This window comes from Xyrauchen texanus, chromosome 7 (genome assembly GCF_025860055.1).
Source record: "Xyrauchen texanus isolate HMW12.3.18 chromosome 7, RBS_HiC_50CHRs, whole genome shotgun sequence".
NCBI lineage: Eukaryota > Metazoa > Chordata > Actinopteri > Cypriniformes > Catostomidae > Xyrauchen > Xyrauchen texanus.
In genome coordinates, this window is record NC_068282.1 from 27,686,290 (window position 1) to 27,706,660 (window position 20,371).

Consider the following 20,371-nt stretch of genomic DNA (forward strand, 5'->3'; position numbering starts at 1 on the left):
ATCGGCCAAAGCCACTCTCAAAGAAAGCATTGGCATTGCCATTAAGGTCCTCAAGACCTAGAGTGTATGTAGTGGCCTGCACAGGGTTTCTATCGCCATATTCAAATTTCTCAGCATTCTCATCATCAAACCCATAACAGTATGCCTCTGCACCACCAGCGTAAAATGACATTTCGGCTGGATCATCATCTATGTACTCCTCACTAACGTGCAGTTGACTGCAGGCCACTGGGATCTGGTATGGTATCTGTCTGGAGCGCATTAACTCTGCCTCAAATGCCTCGGGTGTAAGAAAACCCTTTTTCGCCACACCTCCTCCAACCATTAAGACACCCACCCCTACTCGCTCGCTATCCTCATTGCCATTTTGGGAGGGCCGTGCACTAAAGGAACTACTCTCTACACACACAAACGAGGGGCCGCAGTCTCCTGCTGCCTGGTTATGAGTGGCACCTGGGAAGGCGTAGGAGGATTGAGAGTTGGTCTTGAAGGGGTCCTCTTTCATTGGGCTGGGGGATCTGGCAGGCTGCTGCCTCTGCTCGAAATGCTGAGGCTGGTCCGTGTTCTCCGTCCGCATGGGTGAGCTGGGTGTGTGCAAGGAGTGGAAGGAGGCGGTTGCAGAAGGAGGAGACAAAGGGACCCTCAGACTGTCATTGAAAGACAGATGCTGAGATGAAAGTTTGAGGTGAAGAGACAAAGGGGTGGATGAAAACATAGTTAGTTCTTCAAATTCCTATTGGCTGTCAAAAGTGTGGCTATGAGTCCGATTTTGGACTTGGACTATACTGACCTGTTTTGGCACATCAGAAGCCAAGGAACGAGCCGACATGCGAATCTTACTGTTCCTCCTGTCAGCAAAGTCAGTGCAAAGACAAGAAACACAGAGCACTGCAATTAATGCATATGGGCTCACAAAGGAAAGAGCAAATAGTAACCTTCAAGAAAAACTGGTTTCAGGTGCAACTTAATTTTTGGGGCCATTGTAGTTATGACAGTATGAACTGACCTCTGGTAAGGAGTTTTCCTCAACCCACTGTCCCTCACATACTCAACCAGTTGTTTCTGCGTCCTTCCACTGTTAAATATACAAAACATATTATAACAAATCAAGTCAATCTTCCATTCTAATACCAACAACCCCACATAAAAACACAAGGGCACCTGTATCTGAAGGACGATCCTCTGCTGAAGAAGATGGCTTTAGATTTGGGCTGAGGCTGGTCAAACAGACGGAAAAAGGAGTGATGCTCCACACAGTTCTTCCAGAAGATCTTACACTGATCCCGACTGGCCATTAGAAATTCCAGTGTATCCTGATGAGGACCCTGTGGAACAAAAGGTTGAGCAGTCACAGGAGAAAGGATTGATCTTGAGAAATATTTTTCATCTCAGATGTAAAGCAACATGAGGAAACATATGGTCCTGATTCTTAGCACCCCATGTAAGTGATCCCTACAGAATAACAAACGTCACTCTGAATACATTTAAAATGTTTACATGGGATAAGAGATGGCCCCATTCAACCAAGCTCCTGAGCTTGAAAACATTACAGCTATGCTTTATTATGTGCCAAGTCAATGCTCTGTTGAACCTTTTATTGAAAGACACTAACTGAAACCTTCAGATGTCTCACCGCTATGCCTGGACAGTCTCCCAGGATTCTCCAGAGTTTAAGACTAATTTCACTGCTTTGTATGTCTTAGACATATCCATGAACATTAAAACAGCTTTTGTTTTGTTGGAGGGGTGGTGGTATGTATTGGTGTCTTGACTGAACTTTCACTCAAATGAAATAATGTGTCCTTGTTGTCCCATTTAGCCCCTTATTAGATTTTATTTTGTACCCTTTGTGTTGAGGTAAAGTGTCTAAGGGTGCTTTCACACTTGCACCTTTGGTTCGCAACAGTGATCGAATGAAGTCAAATTTTGGTTAGTTTGGATAATGTGAACGCTGTTTTACGAACTCAGGTGTGCACCCACAAACCGCACCTTGTCCTGCTTAAAAAGATGGTCTGGGGTATGGTTCATGTGAACTCCTGTATGGTTCTCTGCTGATATGAATGCAGTCTTATCAAAACACGGAAGTGAACTGTTTGTGATAACGTATTTTTTGCATCTTTGCAGGCTCGCGATAACATTTATTGTGGTATAATTATTTCTCATACCTGCTTCTGTCCCCTTCAGAGAGCAGCTCACATTCTTCACATCTCTTACAGCATATGCGGGCTCGCAGCTGACAAACACTAATGTTGTTCTGTGAATTGCAAGTTTTCGTGGTAAATCCAAAGAGACAATATTTAAAACTTCACTTAACACAGTGACCTCCGTTTGTTACCAAGTTACAGTGGTAAACCGCTGCCACTTGTAGGCACGTTGATTACGTTATCGGACTGTGGTTTAGACCCAAATAATATGATGCGAAAAGAGACGAGTGGGAGGAAACGAACTCTGATTCGGTCCAAGCAAGCGAACCAAGTGTGAAAGCACCCTAAATGTTTGTGTAGATGTACATCTATAACTTTGGTACCCACATGAACTTCTGGGTGCAGTTTAATTAAAAATCTTTTCCTCTTGAAGCTCAGCTTCCGAATCTTGGACCAGTTGAAGGTGTTGATTTTGGTGTGACCCTGAAAAAGTTAGAAAATTACACAATGGCTCTAAAATCGTATTAGATGAGCCATGTTGTAAGCTGTTGTAAACTAGCCGATATACACACACCTGTGACTTCACATCAATTGAATTAAATATAAAAGAACATTGCTTGGCAACTGTAAAAAGTATACAGTTAGGCAAACAAACTAAATTACTTACTCGCAAATGAAACCCCAAAAGGGTGATAATAGACCCTGACAAGGAGTGGAGGCATTGTTGATTTATTATATTGCTGTAGCCACCATTTTATAAATGAAAGCCATTTAAAGCTGTGAAAGCACAGTAATTTCACCACGGTTACCACTTCACAATAACAATATTCCTTAACCATGGTAAAAATCACAGTAATGCAAAGCCTCTAATGGTTTATTTGCTTTAAATAATATTATAATACATATCCAGTAGCACAATAAAGTTACATGTACCTGAAATACCTGCAGGCCCATGTGGGCTACAGCCAGGTTGATCTTGGTACCTTCTCGATCAGCGGCAGGATGGAAGCGCACCCCATACATCTCCAGTTTACGAGCAATCTCCAGAACTTGGAAATCTGACTCTGCTGGGGTCTGCCCACTACAGGAAAGTGGAGCAAGGACAAGAGTTACAGAACATATTTAAAAGTTGCTGTAAGCGATTTCAGTCTTTAACCACACAAACTCTAAAGCTGCGTACACACTGCAGGTCGCCAGCGGCTGACGGTGAAGTCGCTAGTGGGCGTTCCCACTACTGGTTGCCTAGTAACTTTTATAAATGACATTCACGGATGTCATTCCATTGCTCTTGACAGCAAATCGCTTTTCTTGGCGCTAAAAGCAAACATTTTGGGAGGGAAAAGTCTAAATATAAATGGAATCAGTACATAAAATGCTTTATTAAAGATGAATGAGAAACAAGGCGTGCTCTTTGCCATAGCGGCTGTTTATCTGCGGCGAAAACGCAAACGCTGGTCTGTCTGGGTCCACAAAACCATTAAATCTCGGAGTCAGCACGGCGAGTACCACCGGTTGGTGCAAAAGCTGCGGCTGGATATGCCATATCCATATCATAGAGCACTAGAAAATTGCTAACAGCAAGAATTAGCCTTTTATCCATCTTTCCGTTACTGCAGGAGCTGAGAGAGAGAGAAGGATCACGTGAGGTCTCCCGTCTTCTCTCCTAATTGGCTGTCGCTTCCGTTAGTCGCTCTTCATTTGAATAAAGTTGAACTTGTCTCAACTTTCTCGCATCGCTGAACACGCCCACATCTAGTCGCCAACGGTCGCGACAGCTCGTGTCGCCGGAAGTCGCTGTGCTCTCATTGAAAATGAATGGGATGGAGCCCATGTCGCTGGCAGTGTGTACGCAGCTTTAAGGACATGGTAACTAGGGCTGGGCGATATGGCCAAAAATATTAATCACAATATTCTTTTTCATTTAATTCGATATTGATATGCATCATGTTATATATACATTCACATATGCAAATTGCAAAATTTTCTTGAATTTCCAATTTGGCAGGAGAAAAAAAAAAAACCTAAACAGTCAAAATAGTCTATAAAAAAAAAAAAGAGCATTGGGAGCCCAGAGACAGCCAAAACAGTGGTATCTGAGGGATCTTCTACTAAAATATTACAATATTTTATAGGGTTTATCAATCGAGTGCAGTTGGATATGAATGTAAAAAGATCTGTTTTTTTTAGTCACAATGACAACAGAGCATATAATTTTTATATTAACATTTTTATATTTCGTTATATTCAGATGCCCAAATATGGGGGCATAGAGGCCCTTGTGATGGAGAAATTATACTGTAAGGGGTTCAGGGGTATAACTGATAGAAAATTTAAGACAATTTAGACAATTTTTGTATTTTCAGTAAAGCGAGAAAGACTAGGCTACAAACAAGTAATTTATTATATTTCCTTGTCATCCATGACAGAGATGATGACATCTGATTAATTTCACAAAATGAGAAAATAAATATGTTTGTTTATTATTAAAGGCTCCTAACATGCTGATTAATAAAGCTACATTTTGAAGGAAAAAACATCATGGCTAAAAGGCACTCTGGAACTGCGTTAGCTTATGCAGCGCCTCATGTCTACTCTGATGCAGAGAAGAGAGGAAACACGTGCAGAGCGGGACATGGTATAAATAAAGCGTATATAAATAAAGCACTTTTGTTTTGTCGCACTGCTCTGAAGAGATGATGAGAGGGTGCAACTGTCGTCATGATGTCTTGTGGTCCGGATGGAATTGATCCGGGATCCGGATTGGCGTAGCCTAATCTTTAGCTAGGCAGCTGACGCTAGCCAACCCGATGTCAGCAAATACAAACAGACAAATATCTGTTCTTTAGTCCAGAATTTCTTGAATAAATCTTTAAGCAAATGATTAAACAAACTGTGTGTGGGAGGGAGGAGGGCAAACATTTTCCAGTAATTTTGTGACAGGTTCTGGCTAAACCTTAGCAAATGCAGTGCCAGATCATCAGTGTACTCTAATTTTGCTCATCCGTTAAGCTGGTAAATCTGCTTAAGCCCCTCCCCTTCCCTTTTGGCCACATGGCTAATAAAGATGCCTGAGCCACTGGATAACAATCACAGCCTTACATAGGCACTTGCACTGCAGACCTGCAATACTTCAATAACAGTCAAAGCCACATATTTAATGCACTGAACTGCACCATTGTTTTCAGTAGGTTTCATTAAACTAGTTTTTATATTTTGTGACCAGTGCTTGTCTTTGCAAAACTCGCTGCCAAGATGTTAGGATGTTCTGAGTGACTGCTTAAGGCCCCAGTAAACTTACTGTGAAGTTCTTCTTCATTCTTCACTCAGAGCCAAAAAGCATTTCGAAACAGCTGAGCAACAGTACACTGTTTGTGAACATTTATACACCAGCCACACCGCTGGGGGAGATTTATAAAGAGAAGCATTTACATGAGGATGCACAAGACTACACGTAAAATTTAACTAATGTGAAATTAAAATGTGTTAAATTACTTTATGCCTCATTCTATTAGTAGAATTCACTTGAGATCATTAAAAGAAGCTGTTTTATCTACTTGATTTAAATTAATATATATGCAGTAGGTAATGTGTAATGTGTTATGTTAACATTCAGCATCCATGGCAATAATGTGCTAATACACTATGAGCAGCCATACTATGCATTTATGAAGACAGTGATTCTACTGCAACGATGGGTATATTTAAAGGGTGTTAATGGGAATAATACAGACAAAAGAATGACGATAAGATGCATATCTCACTTTGAGTAGTTAAGTGAACAGCTTTCTGCTGCAAACAACACATGTGTGAAGCAGCATATCAAACAACAGAGTGAATTGGCACTTAAGAGTATCTGAGTAGATTTGATTCCTTTTGTAGCTGGTTCAAACTTCCCTACATCTCGCTAATAACTCTGCATGCTGGTGTGTTCATGTGGACTGACCGGAATAAGCTGTCAGCCTCAAAGTATGTGGAGCTCCAGGTCACTCCTACCAATGACAAGGACTTATGGCAGTATGAAGATGTTTATCAGTCGGTACAAAGTTTTCCTGAAAGTTTACGCTGGCGAGCGGTTCCAAACCACCAAAACAAACTCAAAAACATCTTTGATTTTAGTTCTTCAACTTCATATAAGGTATACAGAAGCTTTTACTGACCTTTCTAATAAGAGTCCACCTCCAAGTCTCTATGATATTCTAGTTCCTAGATATGATTCAGGTCCCACTTCCCTTGAAAAGTGATGGTATTTCTTTGCCCATTTTATCATCCACCAGGTAAAATGTTTAATGCTATTGCTTAGAAAAGCAATAGCATACCTCTCCTTAACAGTTGCACAATTTGAGGTATCGTTCATCTATGTCGAGTTATACGGCAACATTTTAAACTTAGGGTTAAGGGTTTATACATACCCCCCAAGTATGAGCAATAATAGAGATGCTTGGCTGAACAATAGCACCACTAAATACATCTCTAATATTAAAATACTGTTCTAACATTTCTCTCATCGTTTATTTTCATATCAGAAGAATGGTCCATTTAGAGCTTTCGAAAGGATCGTGTGTCCTACATCACCATGTCTAATTGTGTCTGGAAGTGCTTAAAACACCTATCATGTCTTTCTAAAGTTCAGGCAGATGGAGAAACCACAGCCTGCAACTGCCTCCAAATCCCTAAAACTGCCATATATACAACAATCACTTGAACATTATCAGATCTCCGCTCACCAAATAAACTCTGCATCAAATGGCAACAGACTGTCATTCAAGGTATGCAAGGGAGTCTGTATTTTAAGTTCAGTTAGATGTTTCACTTTAAAAATATGTTCCATCTAATTCCATGCTTTGGCAACTGCTTCTAACAAAACTGAACATGACAGATAAACTTACAGCCTTCTCAAAAATTCTATGAACTGAGTGCCAGCTGTATTAAAACAAGCTAAACACGGAGTAGCACGACAGCTCAATAAAATCAACAAATGTTGAGTTGTCCAACATTCAGAGATAAATTCAAGAGAACAATGCAAGAACATTAACTAGCAGGTCAAGATGATAAAAAGTCTTACAAGAGTCTGCGGTGGAGTTCCATGATCTTCTCTTGTACACGTTCCTGAAATGGCAGCAATTTATTCATCATCAGAAACTCCCTGTCCGCTATGTCATCGTAGTCACCGATCTCCGCTATGTGTGGGGTAGAGGAATAATTAAAACATTGCAGAGCTTCAGAATCAAAAATGGAATTATACAATTAACTAGTAAATTAATGATATCAACTAGTTTAAGTAGATAGTTTCTATTTTGTTTTGATATTTTTATTGGTGGTGCTTTACTTTAATTAATGACAGTATGATATGCTTTAGCTGTTAGACAGTTTGTACAGTAAAATCTTCTTGAAGTTGCATCTTTAAATTCATCCCTATAAAAGCGCCACAGTTGCAACTATACACATTCAGGTGCATCACATCTTGCACAGTTTTAGAGCATTCTGCTATGAGCGATGAGGTTTTAAAACAGTGTGTCAAGTTAATAATCCAACTTTAAAAAATGAAATGCATCTCAAGACCCCTTGGGGAATTGACAATTCAAAGTATTTTGAAGGCATGCAATGGTTTTGATGAGAAACACAACAAAATGCAAGTAATTATTCAGTGAAAACCATCAAGTTAATTTCATGATTATGAGCGCTGTGTGAGTAGGCTAGTTTACAGTGGTTCACTTGTTCATGCAAGAACTTCAGTTGTTTAGTGATTAAAAACAATGCATTGGAACAATATGAGGGCGAGTAATTTATTACCGAATTTACATTTTTGCATGAACTACACTTTTAAAATAATTAGTAACAGTTCAGGCAACCCACCTACAACCTACTTTTAAATTATGTAATTTTGCACATCTCTAGCAGCCTTAAAAATCATTGTTTAAGAGGACATGGGTTATGGCTTCAGTTACACAAACTGAATGCTATACATACATTGCACCAAATGAGAGGACAGCAGGGCAGCTGTGTTTTCTGTACAGAACAGTCGGCCATCCATTAGGTCCCTCTTGATTTGCAGAGAAAACAGGTACCTGTTGAAAAGGCACATTGCAGTTCACCATGGCTTTGTCAGTATAGAATGTATGGATGTTGATTTCCGTATGCCATACCTAGTAAATTCTTCCTGAAGCTGGCCAGGATCTGGAGGAAAGAACTTCACTGATAACCGAAAGAGTGTATTCACCGGCCCTGTAGATAGTAGACAAAAATGGACATGTTCTAAGACCCAAAAATTATCTGATCTCTAAAAGCAACATAAAGCAGAAAATTTACTCACGTCTCACTTGTTTCACTAAGAGCTTGGTGGCATCTAGCCAAACCTGTAGACACAAAAATAGTCCAGAGTAATAAGATTAGCATTTAACCATCTTGAAAAACATTTAAAAACAAATAAATAACAAATCTTTTATTCTTTCAAACACTTAAATATCTGGGTCAACAATAAGGATGGCACGATTGCTTGGGGACAGTGTGAGAGAATCGGGCACTTGTCACTATATGCGAGATGCACTCAATCAAAATTAGTCAGAAGTCAAAATGGGCTGTTTAAAAAAATTATAAAAACATTTATATTGTCAAAAACTTGACATAACTTGAAGTCTTTCAAGTTATGTCAATGTTATCAAGAAATTAAAACTGTGCTTATTTTTTAAATGTGGTGCCTCAAATAGTTTCATCTGCTGAAAATGTAAATGTGAGCACTGCATATATTGTCTCCTCAAATGCCCATTGTTGGCCTGAAAAAAATATCAGCTACAAAAAAAAAAAAAAAAAAAACAAAACATCTACAGAAGTGCATATTGATAAAATTGTATATACTATCACTGCGACAAACAGATGCAGAGTGGATACAACTCTTTTCAGTGTACTTTAGCCGATGGATGTACAATCTTCGCATGGATGCTCAAACTTAATAGGTGTGTGTGTGTGTGTGTGTGTGTGTGTGTGTGTGTGTGTGTGTGTGTGTCCGTGCAGGTGCGTCCCTAAGCATAAATAAATAGATTATGTTTTAAGTATGCTCTGTGAGCCTGCACTGATGTTAAATATAGAAATAGATATATAGTTAAGTTATATATAATATGAATGTGCGTACTGAACATGCAAGATCATTGTCCCCCGTTTTTTTTTTTTTTCTTTTTACTTAAATGGTTATGTCTTAAGTTAACATATGCTTAAAGGTGCTATATATGTAAAATTGACAACAAGCATTTGAAATGGGTACTGCAGTCCAAATTCAAATTATTGGAGAGTTGTCTGCCCTGCCCCAGACTCAAAGCTTATGCAAGTTGCCAGAATGTTGACACGCAAATCAGCCAACTCCGCATCCGTTTTAAAAGGATTTCTGGGCTTTAAGCTGTCTCTATCTTCCAAAGGCATCTCCAAAATGTATCCTGGTTTTAATACGCCTCTGGTAATGGCGGTTTTTAGACAGATGACAAGGCTTTTTAGGTCGGTTGGAATCTGTTATCTCTGATCCAGTTTGTTTGCTGGTGTCAATGGCTACAGCATGCAGTGTTGTTTGCCTCCAAACTTGCTCAAATCTGACAAATCTAACGGTTTCTAAATACTATTGGTGAGTGGACAGTATGCGGGATCACACAGGCCAAAACATAAACCGAAATTCTGGCCTGCAATAGACACTTCAAAGTAGAATTTACTGGCTGTAGCATTGTTATCGGAGAAGCCAGTATTTCAACTTGGCATGTTTCCTAATTCTCTAATTACATATTATGGTAATTTTATGATTTAGTACAGTAAAAATATTACATATAGCACATTTTAATAAACCTTCCAGTTTTGTTAAATAATTTCTGAAATTGTTTGGAATCTTTAAAGGCCATTTTCTCAAAAACAAGGATTTATGTCAGCCACCATCTAAATGATTATATTTCTGCAAAAGTTCAGGATAGAAACACAAAAATATATCATAATTAGCCTTTTTACTTTAGTGCAAAAATATCAAATTGTGATTCTGTGTCACTGCGATGATCACTTTAATTGATTTTGTACATGTTTTGATGGCTTGCAACACTAACATTTGGACTTTTGTGATCTATTCATCAGTGTTGCTATTCTTCTGATTAAAGGCGCCTTCGCACTATGAAATTTCGGATGTTGAGAATGTATGAAACCGGCAAAGACAATTGTCAAGCAACTTCTTTTTACTGCTGCACTTTATACTCTGTGAGACTCAACACTAAAATTACATTCTTGTCCATTGTTAATATTCAGTGCAGCTATGTACGAAGTACCACCCACACACAGGTCACTGCCAAACCAAGCAACTTTCCATTGGCCACTGGAAGTCATTACACAAAATTCATGATCACACAGATTCCCATTGAGATGACTGTATTTTGCCCATGGAATTTCACTGTGAGAAGGTATGTGTGACCGCACCTTTTAATATGTCAACAATGTAATTTCAAGCTGGTGACCTAGATAGATTAACCAAGGTTTTGTCAAAATTGTGAGAATGACTTGTGATAGTCTTGGAAGCATGAGTTAGAATGAGTTGAAAATTCTAAACAAATGAGTACAGAATCAGTATACTATAAGAAGAAATAAAAATCAGTATCCCAAAATTTGCATAAATACACATGGATGTAAACCCAGTTAGTGAATAAATTTGCAGGGCAAGTAAAAAAATCTGCACTACTAGCCCAACATGGCCAGCAAAACTTTTTTTTTGGTTTAACCACATGTTTCTGAACTTTGCAGCATGTTCTGAAACTGAAGAGAGAAATATCAGTCACACAGGCCACAGATGAGGGTAATATATGGTGACCACGCCTTGGTCAAAACCATACTTGAGAAGGTATTTTTTGGAAATGTATTATGGGCTGCTATTCAAATGCCTCAGGATATGCACTCTCTGAAAACACAAGCCTTTGTGCATGCCTGTGTAAAACACTGCTTTAGGGTCTATGTACAGTTTTCAGTGCAAGTGCCTGCAGAGTTTGTAGAAGCTCTCCTCCTCCTCTTAGCACATCTGGAGATGATTGCAGCAAGAATGCACCTTTTCTAACTCCACCTTCAGCCCTATCCACTCCACTGACCTCTCATCTCTTACCGAATCATCACAACAAATCAATACACACATTCCACACCTGATTCAAGTCTCTCCAAATAAGCAGGCTTAACAGATGTCCAACCAACAGATAAAAAAAAAAAAAAAATATGAATAAATCAACTTATACCCTAGTAATAAGAGCAGCAGTGTCTTGGTGGGGAAAACTGTGATGGCGTTTTGTCTGAGGATATATGCGCTCATGGATCATTTGCAGGGGAAATGTAAAACGCTTTACATGAAATCACTCAACAAGAATGATTTGTGACACTTTGTAGAGACAGAACAGTGGAATCTTTCCTCATACTGTTTGCTTGCCAAATATTCCTAAAACGATTATTCTGTGTTCAATATAAGTTAAACTCAATCGACATCATGTGTGGCTTAATGTTGACTACTGCAAAAAATTATTTAGGCTTGTGCCTCCTTTTCTTAAAAAAAAAAAAATAAAGAGTAAAAATCAAAGCACTTACAATGGAAGTGAATGGGGCCAATCTGTAAACTTTAAAATACTCTTTCAAAAGTATAGCCACGAGATGTAAACAATATATGTTTTAATGCGATTGTAATGTGCTAAAATCCCTTACTAACCTTTTATGCATCGTTATTTAATTTCACAACTTTGTTACCCAGACGACATAACGTCATAAACCCTAAATTGCTAAAACGACTGTAAAAACAACAATTTAAACAGTTTAAAATAATACCCAAATTCTAAGAGCCTCACAGTAACCTGTCTTTTTACTTTTTTTTAAAAGAAAAGGAGGGACAAGTGGACATTATTTTAGTGGTTATCAACATTATGCCACAAATGCTGTCAATTGAGCTCAACTTGTATTGAACCAGGATTATTCTTCTAGGTTCAGTACAAGCGGTTTTCCAACTTATACTGGCAACCACATCTACAAATGTATACATGGTGGTTGCTAATAAACATGCTAAACCTTTTCAAATACTATTTAAAAGCAACAAAAATGTAAGCCCTTTTGAGCCCTAAATAACTCCGCTTTGAACATTTTCTGGCTTTTAATATAACTCCGTTTCATTGTAAAACGCACAACGATGAACAATTTGCCACAAAGTTCAGCCATTTTACTTCTACATCACCCAGGATCACATAATCCTTTAAAAGTTTCAATGCACTCTGAAGTGATCCATATTGGTGTGTGTTACTCTCAATAAATGCAGTAGGTTTAATGATGCCCATTTTTAGTTATTCTTTAAAAATATCAAGCTGAGTTTTCAAGTTTGCATGTCTGTATCAGCCAGGTTTAAACGGAGCAGCAAACCTCTGAGGCCCAGAGAAAGGCAGCGCAAACAACATAATACACCTCCTCATCTTTTAAGAGCTTAGGAGGGTTTTCAGAGAAGCGTACTGTTCACAATCCCCTCTTTGTTTGAGCAGGGGGACTGTTTGTCAAGTGGTCACTTACCCAGTTCATCTGCAGGTTCTGGAACTCCAGTCCAAAGTAATCGCTCTCGATGAGATTGATCCGTCTGAACACTTCAGAGAAAAGAGTTTGACCATCCGCCTTTGACTATAAAAAGAGGGAAAGATAGAGAGGGGGAAAATATATTTATAATTTTTTTTAATACCATAACTTGATTTTGTAGTTCATGTAATTTAATATTAACAAACATTCATTTGGGGAAATGTTGGTCAAATTGAAAACTGTCATTATTTACTCACACCGTTCCAAACCCATACCACTTTCTTTTTTTCCATGGAACAAAATAGTTATAGTTAGGCAGAATGTTAGCAACTGACACCCTCAGTCACAATTCAATTGCATTGTATGTCAAGTCATTTTTATTTGTATAGCACCTTTCACAACACACGTCGTTTCAAAGCAGCTTTACAGAAGATTATGCATTAACAGAAGATAAAAATGCAATATCTATGTCTTAGTCATCATTGTGTAGTTTGATCAAATATGATTGTGAATCGTTTTAAAAATAAGCCATTCAATGATAATTGTATTTATAACGCCAGTGAGCAAGCCGAAGGAGACTGTGGCAAGGAACACAAAACTCCATAAGATGTTGATTAATGAAGAAAAATACCCTTGGGAGAAACCAGACTCACTGTGAGGGCCAGTTCCACTCTGGCTAACATCCTGAAAACAATGCAAATATTACTTATGTTTAGTGCAGGTCGTGGTTTAAAATTACTAAACCAAGTATGTGTTAAGGGTCAGTGTTTAAACAAAGATTGTGTATGAACTGTAAGATTAATAACTAATGTCTAATCTAACTGCAGAAGCTGATGAAGGGTTTGTTAGCAATTAATTGATAGTCTATGTATTCCATTTCAAGAGTGTAGTGCATCATTAGATCGAGGTGATGCAGGCAGAGATCAGTGAGATGAATCACAGTTCAACCTGGCCAGTAATTTCGTTGAGGTCCAAGGTTCAGGCAATGGCATGAAGTCATATGGATTTGGAAATTGGAACAACATGTGTGGTTAAACATTGAAAGAATTAAAATTTTCAGTGAACTAACCCTTTAAGTTGCATTTGATTTTAATACATTTGAAAAATGCTTGCATCTAAAGCAACTTACATTGCATCCGCAAAATATTCACAGCACTTCAGTTTTACCACATTTTGTTATGTTACAGCCTTATTCCAAAATGTATTAAATTCATTATTTTCCTCAAAATTCTACAAACAATACCCCATAATGACAACGTGAAAGAAGTTTGTTTGAAATCTTTGCAAATTTATTACAAATAAAAAAATAAAAATCACATGTACATAAGTATTCACAGACTTTGCCATGACACTCAAAATTGAGCTCAGGTGCATCCTGTTTCCACTGATCATCCTTGAGATGTTTCTACAAATTGATTGCAGTCCACCTGTGGTAAATTCAGTTGATTGGACATGATTTGAAAAGGCACACACCTGTCTATATAAGGTCCCACAGTTAACTGTGCATGTCAGAGCACAAACCAAGCCATGAAATACAAGGAATGGTCTGTGGACCTCAGAGACAGGATTGTATCGAGGCACAGATCTGGGGAAGGGTACAGAAACATTTCTGCAGCATTAAAGGTCCCAATGAGCAAAGTGGCCTCCATCATCCGTAAATGGAAGTTTGGCACCACCAGGACTCTTCCTGGAGCTGGCCGCCTGGCCAAACGGAGCGATCAGGGGAGAAGGGCCATGAACCCGATGGTGACCAAGAACCCGATGGTCACTCTGACAGAGCTCCAGCATTTCTCTGTGGAGAGAAGAGAACCTTCCAGAAGAACAACCATCTCTGCAGCACTCCACCAATCAGGCCTGTATGGTAGAGTGGTCAGACGGAAGATTGACAGCCCGCCTGGAGTTTGCCAAAAGGCACCTGAAGGACTGACCACGATAAACAAAATTCTCTGGTCTGCGGAAACAAAGATTGAACTCTTTGGATGTTTTTCAGTGGCAGGAACTGTGAGACTAGTCAAGATCGAAGGAAAGATGAATGCAGCAATGTACAGAGACATCCTTAATGACAACCTGCTCCAGAGCGCTCTGGACCTCAGACTGGGGTGAAGGTTCATCTTCCAACAGGACAACGACCCGAAGCACACAGCCAAGATAACAAAGGAGTGGCTACGGGACAACTCTGTGAATGTTCTTGAGTGTCCCAGCCAGAGCCCAGATCGAACCAGAGTGAACATCTCTGCAGAGATCTGAAAATGGCTGTGCACAGACGCTCCTCATCCAACCTGATGGAGCTTGAGGTCCTGCAAAGAATAATGGGAGAAACTGCCCCAAAATAGGTGTGCCAAGCCTGTAGCATCATACACAAAAGACTTGAGGCTGTAATTGGTGCCAAAGAAAACAAAGTATTGAGCAAAGGCTGTGAATACATGTGATTTTTTTCTTGAAAGATTTCAAACAAACTTCTTTCACATTGTCATTATGGGGTATTATTTGTAGAATTTTGAGGAAAATAATGAATTGAATCAATTTTGGAATATACTTTTGTAGGGCCTTGCCCCACTGAAAATGGCAGCAGAGACAACATGGCCCTTTGTTCTATGATCAAAGGTGAGACATTGAACTCTGTTTCCCAGAATGCATCGCAACCGGACGGAAGTCCCGCCCATGGACTCAATCTCAGACGTCATTGGTCAAAAGCGGCCTATGACCGATGACGTCATCTTAACAAAACTAGCGCTCACATTTGAGATCTCGCTCTCTGCATCCAGCCTGACTGTTACACCTACAGCTTCGCTGTGCTCTAAAGAGACATATCTACACCAAGGAATTTCCCTCCTTCTGGACAAAGACAGACCACGTTTTTCTAAACCTCACCATTTGGCCACGGAAGAGTAAGATTAACTTAGCTTTGTTCCAGCCGTGTAGTGTACAACCGGTTCATTTCATCTTCACTGTGAGACAACAGTGAATTTATATAGAAAACGGAAAAGGCGACCAGCTTCCCTTCTCAATCATTTTCCCTCAACGTTGACTACCTCTCACGTTTCTCGTGATCACCGGACACGAGAAACAACACAGAGACGCATCTTTTCGCTGACAAGCGTGAGACCAAGGACCCAATCCAGATTGTTTTCTCCTGACCGCTCAATGCAACAGGAATCCAACAGACAACCCTGCTGAAATCGCACAGGATTTCACAAGTAAGGCTTGATATCTGGGCAGATTTAGTTTAGAAACTATGACTTTTCTTATAAACCTAAATGATATATATTTGATTACTGAATGTTTGATGTTTTGTTTACATTTGTATGTTAACCACGATTGCTGAATGTTTAATGTTTTGCTTACAACTGTACATTTAACTACGATCACTGATTGCTGTTTGGAGTTATGAGATCGTCATTTTTGGGGAAATGTTTATTTATTGAGTGATTTGAATCAACGATTCAATCGCGCTGTTACCAGCGTGTCTCCTCTGTTAAATTGCATGAACCCCTGTTTGTTTGTTTGCCCTCTCTCTCCCTCTCTCTCACACACACACATTGAAATTCACGGAGCGAGCAGCACCGCGGTTTATGTGTGAATCAGGCTGGTGTTTTTCAAATTCTCCCGCCTGTTTCGTTCAGTTCCTTTGTGTGTCTGCTCATTACCACCCGCAGGTGGTATTAGTTCTGTTGTGCTGGATCTGATCCAGCCGTCTTCACATAATCCACACCTTCACATAATCGTTGGCTCCACCCTTTCCGGCCTAGCCCTCCATTTTGACTAGTTCCTCACGAGGAGTTTAGTCCACCATTTTGTGTCTTGGTTACCGACTCAAGACACACACACACACACACACACACACACACACACACACACTAGCATATAGCTCCACCATTTAGTTAGGATTTCCACCTTATGTTTTAGTGTTATATTCATTTAGTATTGGCAGTGTTCATTACCGTTTGATTATAATAAAGCTTGTTATATTATAATAAGTATTCCTGGTTTGTTTGTTTGAATATTGTGTTGAAGCCAGCCTCTGCCACGTCAAGAACTCCTGTATTACTTCAGTATTGTTAAATTGTTGCTGTTAGAAGCCAACTGTAACCAGATTACTGTTGGGTTCATATGGCAACAATTTGACTAACTTCGTCCCCTTTTGATTATTTTGATTCTCAATCAAAATACTCAATCTGCAGTGTAGAATTTTATGAGACTTGATCAGTAACTTACTATCATTTTTCTCTTGTCAAAGAGTGGTGCCCCAAGGACAGAATTTAACGAACTAAATTCTATTATTTAATTTCATTATTAATTAATAAACAAATTATTAATTTATATCTGATAGTAAAACTGATCTAACCAACCTGTGAGCCTACATAAACTGGTGCCCGTGTAACATTGATTCTAATCAATGTTCTATTAATTAATAATTGATGGTTGTCTATGATAATTATTGCTAATAAACACACCCGCTCCAAAACTGTGAGCCCTACACTGTAACATAACAAAATGTGGAAAAATTGAAGTGCTGTGAATACTTTCCGGTTGCACTGTAAGTTGCATTCAAAGCACATCAGCAACCTTGACGTTGCCAGTGCAATGCTGTATCAGTTGATCTACAGGAACAAAACGCAAACAATGTTACATTTCTTCCTTTTATTTTTGGAGTATGGGGTTATAAGGGGAAAAATAATTTTGTGGAACAGTGGCTACGTCTGCTATGAAGTTGCTGGATGTTAGAGGCTAATGGGTGTCAGTGGGAAATATTTGTGGGCTATCGGAGAAATTCTCTACAGCATGCAGCCACGACTAAACCAGACATAAGGCCACAACTCAGTCAGTCTCTGAGATCAGCTGGATTGTCTGTTGTAAATATCTAGCTGTGAAAGGCTGGCTGAACATCTGTGGACATTTATTTATTTTTTTAAGTACACAGGCGGTTCAACCTGCTTAAAGAGAAAAGGGTTTTCCCTGTAAGCGGACTCAGGGGTTTGTCATTACAAAATGAAAGACTAATTACTATGAACTAAAAACACAGGGCTTGGATTTTGCCATTCGAATTTGTGACTTTCTGGGAAAATTATACAGAAGACAGCTGTTTGTAATGTAAAAATGTATTTTTAAGTACATAAAAACTAACTTGAGTTGGGAAGATTGTTACCCTCTAGTTCTTTGGTGCAATCTGAACTTGACTTATTCTTTCTGTCAATAATAGCTTCTTAAGGATACTCTTCTTAAAAGCAGGTCAGGTAAGCGTCATCCAAATGGCTTCTTCACACCTCTGCCAAGACCCATATCAACATGTACAGTAACTTGATTTAAAAATATGCAGCTTGAAACTCAATGCACAAGTACTGCTGGTGTGATCACATCTTTGTTAAACACGTTGTCAATGTTCTTTCCATAACAAACATGTGGAAGGTGTGTCATGTGCTTGAAGGGTTAGTTCACCCAAAAATAAAAATAATGAGTTAGGTCATTTCAAACAGTGAATCCAGTACTGGCCAGAAGCAATGATTTAAAGTAAAAAAAAATAATTATCGATTTGTTTCAACCTATCGGTTTTCTTCAGAAGACATTATTGATCGACTGGAGTCATGTGGATTAATTTACTGATGTCTAAATATGCCTTTTGGACAGTCAAATAACCAGCAGACTGATGGCACCTGAATACTTGCATTCTATGGACAAAAAGAGCCGAAATGTGCTAATACAAATAGTCACTTCGGTTCTGCTGAAGAAGTCATACACATCTGGGATGGTTTAAATGCAAGTAAATAATGAGAGAATTTTCATTTGTGGGTGAACGTATCCTTCATGATATAAAAACCATTATAAATGTAAACATAATAATAATTAAAACATAAATTTTATGTTCAAGGTGAACTTTCTTAGGTTGTATACACATGTATATGCCACAAAATTAACTTGCAGAAGTTGCATTAACAACGCATGTTAAGTGAAAACTGCTTAGAAATAAAGCAAACTAAACTTCAAGCACCTCTTGAGACAGTCTGAGGTAATTTGCAGCACTCTAATAGATGACAGCATTCAAGCAAACAGTTTTCAGACAACTGAAAAAGAAAAGTGATAACACTTTAAATGCACGTTCCATGAGACAAGCTCTTGATGCATGCCCCTGAACAAATAGCACATCAGAGATGTGTTTCGACAGCTTTTGTCAGTTCTTCAAAATATAATAAAGTGTATTTATCAAGTGTGTATCTTTGTGTCTAGCAGCATTTCACGTTATGCGTCATGAGACGTCTAAAGCTGGTTTTACACTAGCAGACTCAAAACAACTGGCTGAGGGTGTCTCATTTGGCACAGATATCATGCTTTCTTCAGTCAGAGGTATGAAACACTTGCCAATTAATACTGGTGAAGGGGTGACACACATAATGACTCAATGCAACTATCTCTCTCTGATCCCTGTCACATGGAGCTTGCCAAAATACAGTAACTTGAATAAATTGCAATTACTATAGTGATTTGGGACATTTTCAGACCTGTAGCTTATTTTATTGTTCTGAAACAGGGGCTAAAAGTGTTAATTTTTCTTCATGTTCGGTTGGCTTTCACAAGGTTACATTTTAAAATGCATCAAAACTGTAAAATGTACGCCACAGTGATTTTTATCCATCATTAGTTGCTTTTGCATTATTTCTGCAGAATGACAGAATCACTATGGATTTCAAACAGCGTTTGTTATGATATGCAGCGGATTGTGATAAAGTTCTGATCAGCTTCTCATCTTGTCAGTTGTTCTCAGTGACAGAATAATTTTTTCAAACAAAACATTTGTGTTTTTTTCAGTGCTTGAAGGAGTCCCGACAGTCAAGTGATTAACACCTGTAGAGAGGTGCTAATGGCCACTCTGTCTACCTTTTGATTATGTTAATGAAGCTCATTGAAAATCATTGGAAAAACCAGCTAGTGTAGAGCCAGTAGTGGAGTTACTTCGTCTCAGTGACAGGCAGATTTGTAAAACTACCAACCATGTGCACAATATAGGCTACCCACATTTGCCATGTGCTAACTTCATACTCTGGGTTACTATGCAATATATTTGGCAACTTCACAGCTCCACAGTATTTTAATTTCCTGATACTGTCGATCATCGCTTGTCAATTAGTGTCACAATCAGCATCGGGATATTTGTCAGATATTGATATCCGTTACATCATCCTATTGTCCCTCTGAGCACACAGACACTGTACAGCAAGCAGGAGTTTCCCCTGTTACAGTTCTAGTGTCGGACTAGCAGGTTTATGGGTCAACAGTGGCTGGGATTACTGAGCAGCAGATGTTCATGGTCTTTTGAATCTTTAACCCTCTGGGGTCGACGGACGCACCTGGATTTTTTCGTCATTACAGCGGAAACAACTTAAAATACTCAATTTTGGGGCATACAGATAAGTGTAAGACATCATTAGAAACTATAAAAGGGTCTACTTTTATGTGTAGACTCACAATAACAACAAAACCTTGTGCTTTTGTAAAATAAAGAAAAAGGTGCACTTACAGCAGTTTCTATGTTCAAGAGCATATATCTGAAACACGTCACAAAAATGAACTGTAACTCTGCGAATACTTAGCACACAAACATGAAACATATGTCTAAAGAAAGTTAAAAACAATTCAAATTTAAAACAAATATTCTCCTGCAATGTAATCTGTATGAAACAAAGCAATGTACAATTTCT

The 20,371-nt window shown here is 38.8% G+C and overlaps 1 protein-coding gene across 1 annotated transcript in view; it reads right to left on the reverse strand.

The window, feature by feature from the left end:
* Nucleotides 1-20,371, reverse strand: part of farp2 (FERM, RhoGEF and pleckstrin domain protein 2) — a 76,931-nt gene that overhangs the window by 27,013 nt on the left and 29,547 nt on the right. The window contains exons 3-13 of the mRNA XM_052131178.1: nt 12,681-12,785; nt 8,455-8,497; nt 8,288-8,366; nt 8,112-8,209; nt 7,207-7,321; nt 3,078-3,225; nt 2,532-2,627; nt 1,162-1,325; nt 1,007-1,075; nt 791-848; nt 454-667 (exon numbers count right to left, since the gene is read on the reverse strand). Of these exons, the coding sequence (XP_051987138.1) occupies nt 454-667; nt 791-848; nt 1,007-1,075; nt 1,162-1,325; nt 2,532-2,627; nt 3,078-3,225; nt 7,207-7,321; nt 8,112-8,209; nt 8,288-8,366; nt 8,455-8,497; nt 12,681-12,785 (1,189 nt within the window). The remainder of the gene's footprint in view (nt 1-453; nt 668-790; nt 849-1,006; nt 1,076-1,161; nt 1,326-2,531; nt 2,628-3,077; nt 3,226-7,206; nt 7,322-8,111; nt 8,210-8,287; nt 8,367-8,454; nt 8,498-12,680; nt 12,786-20,371) is intronic.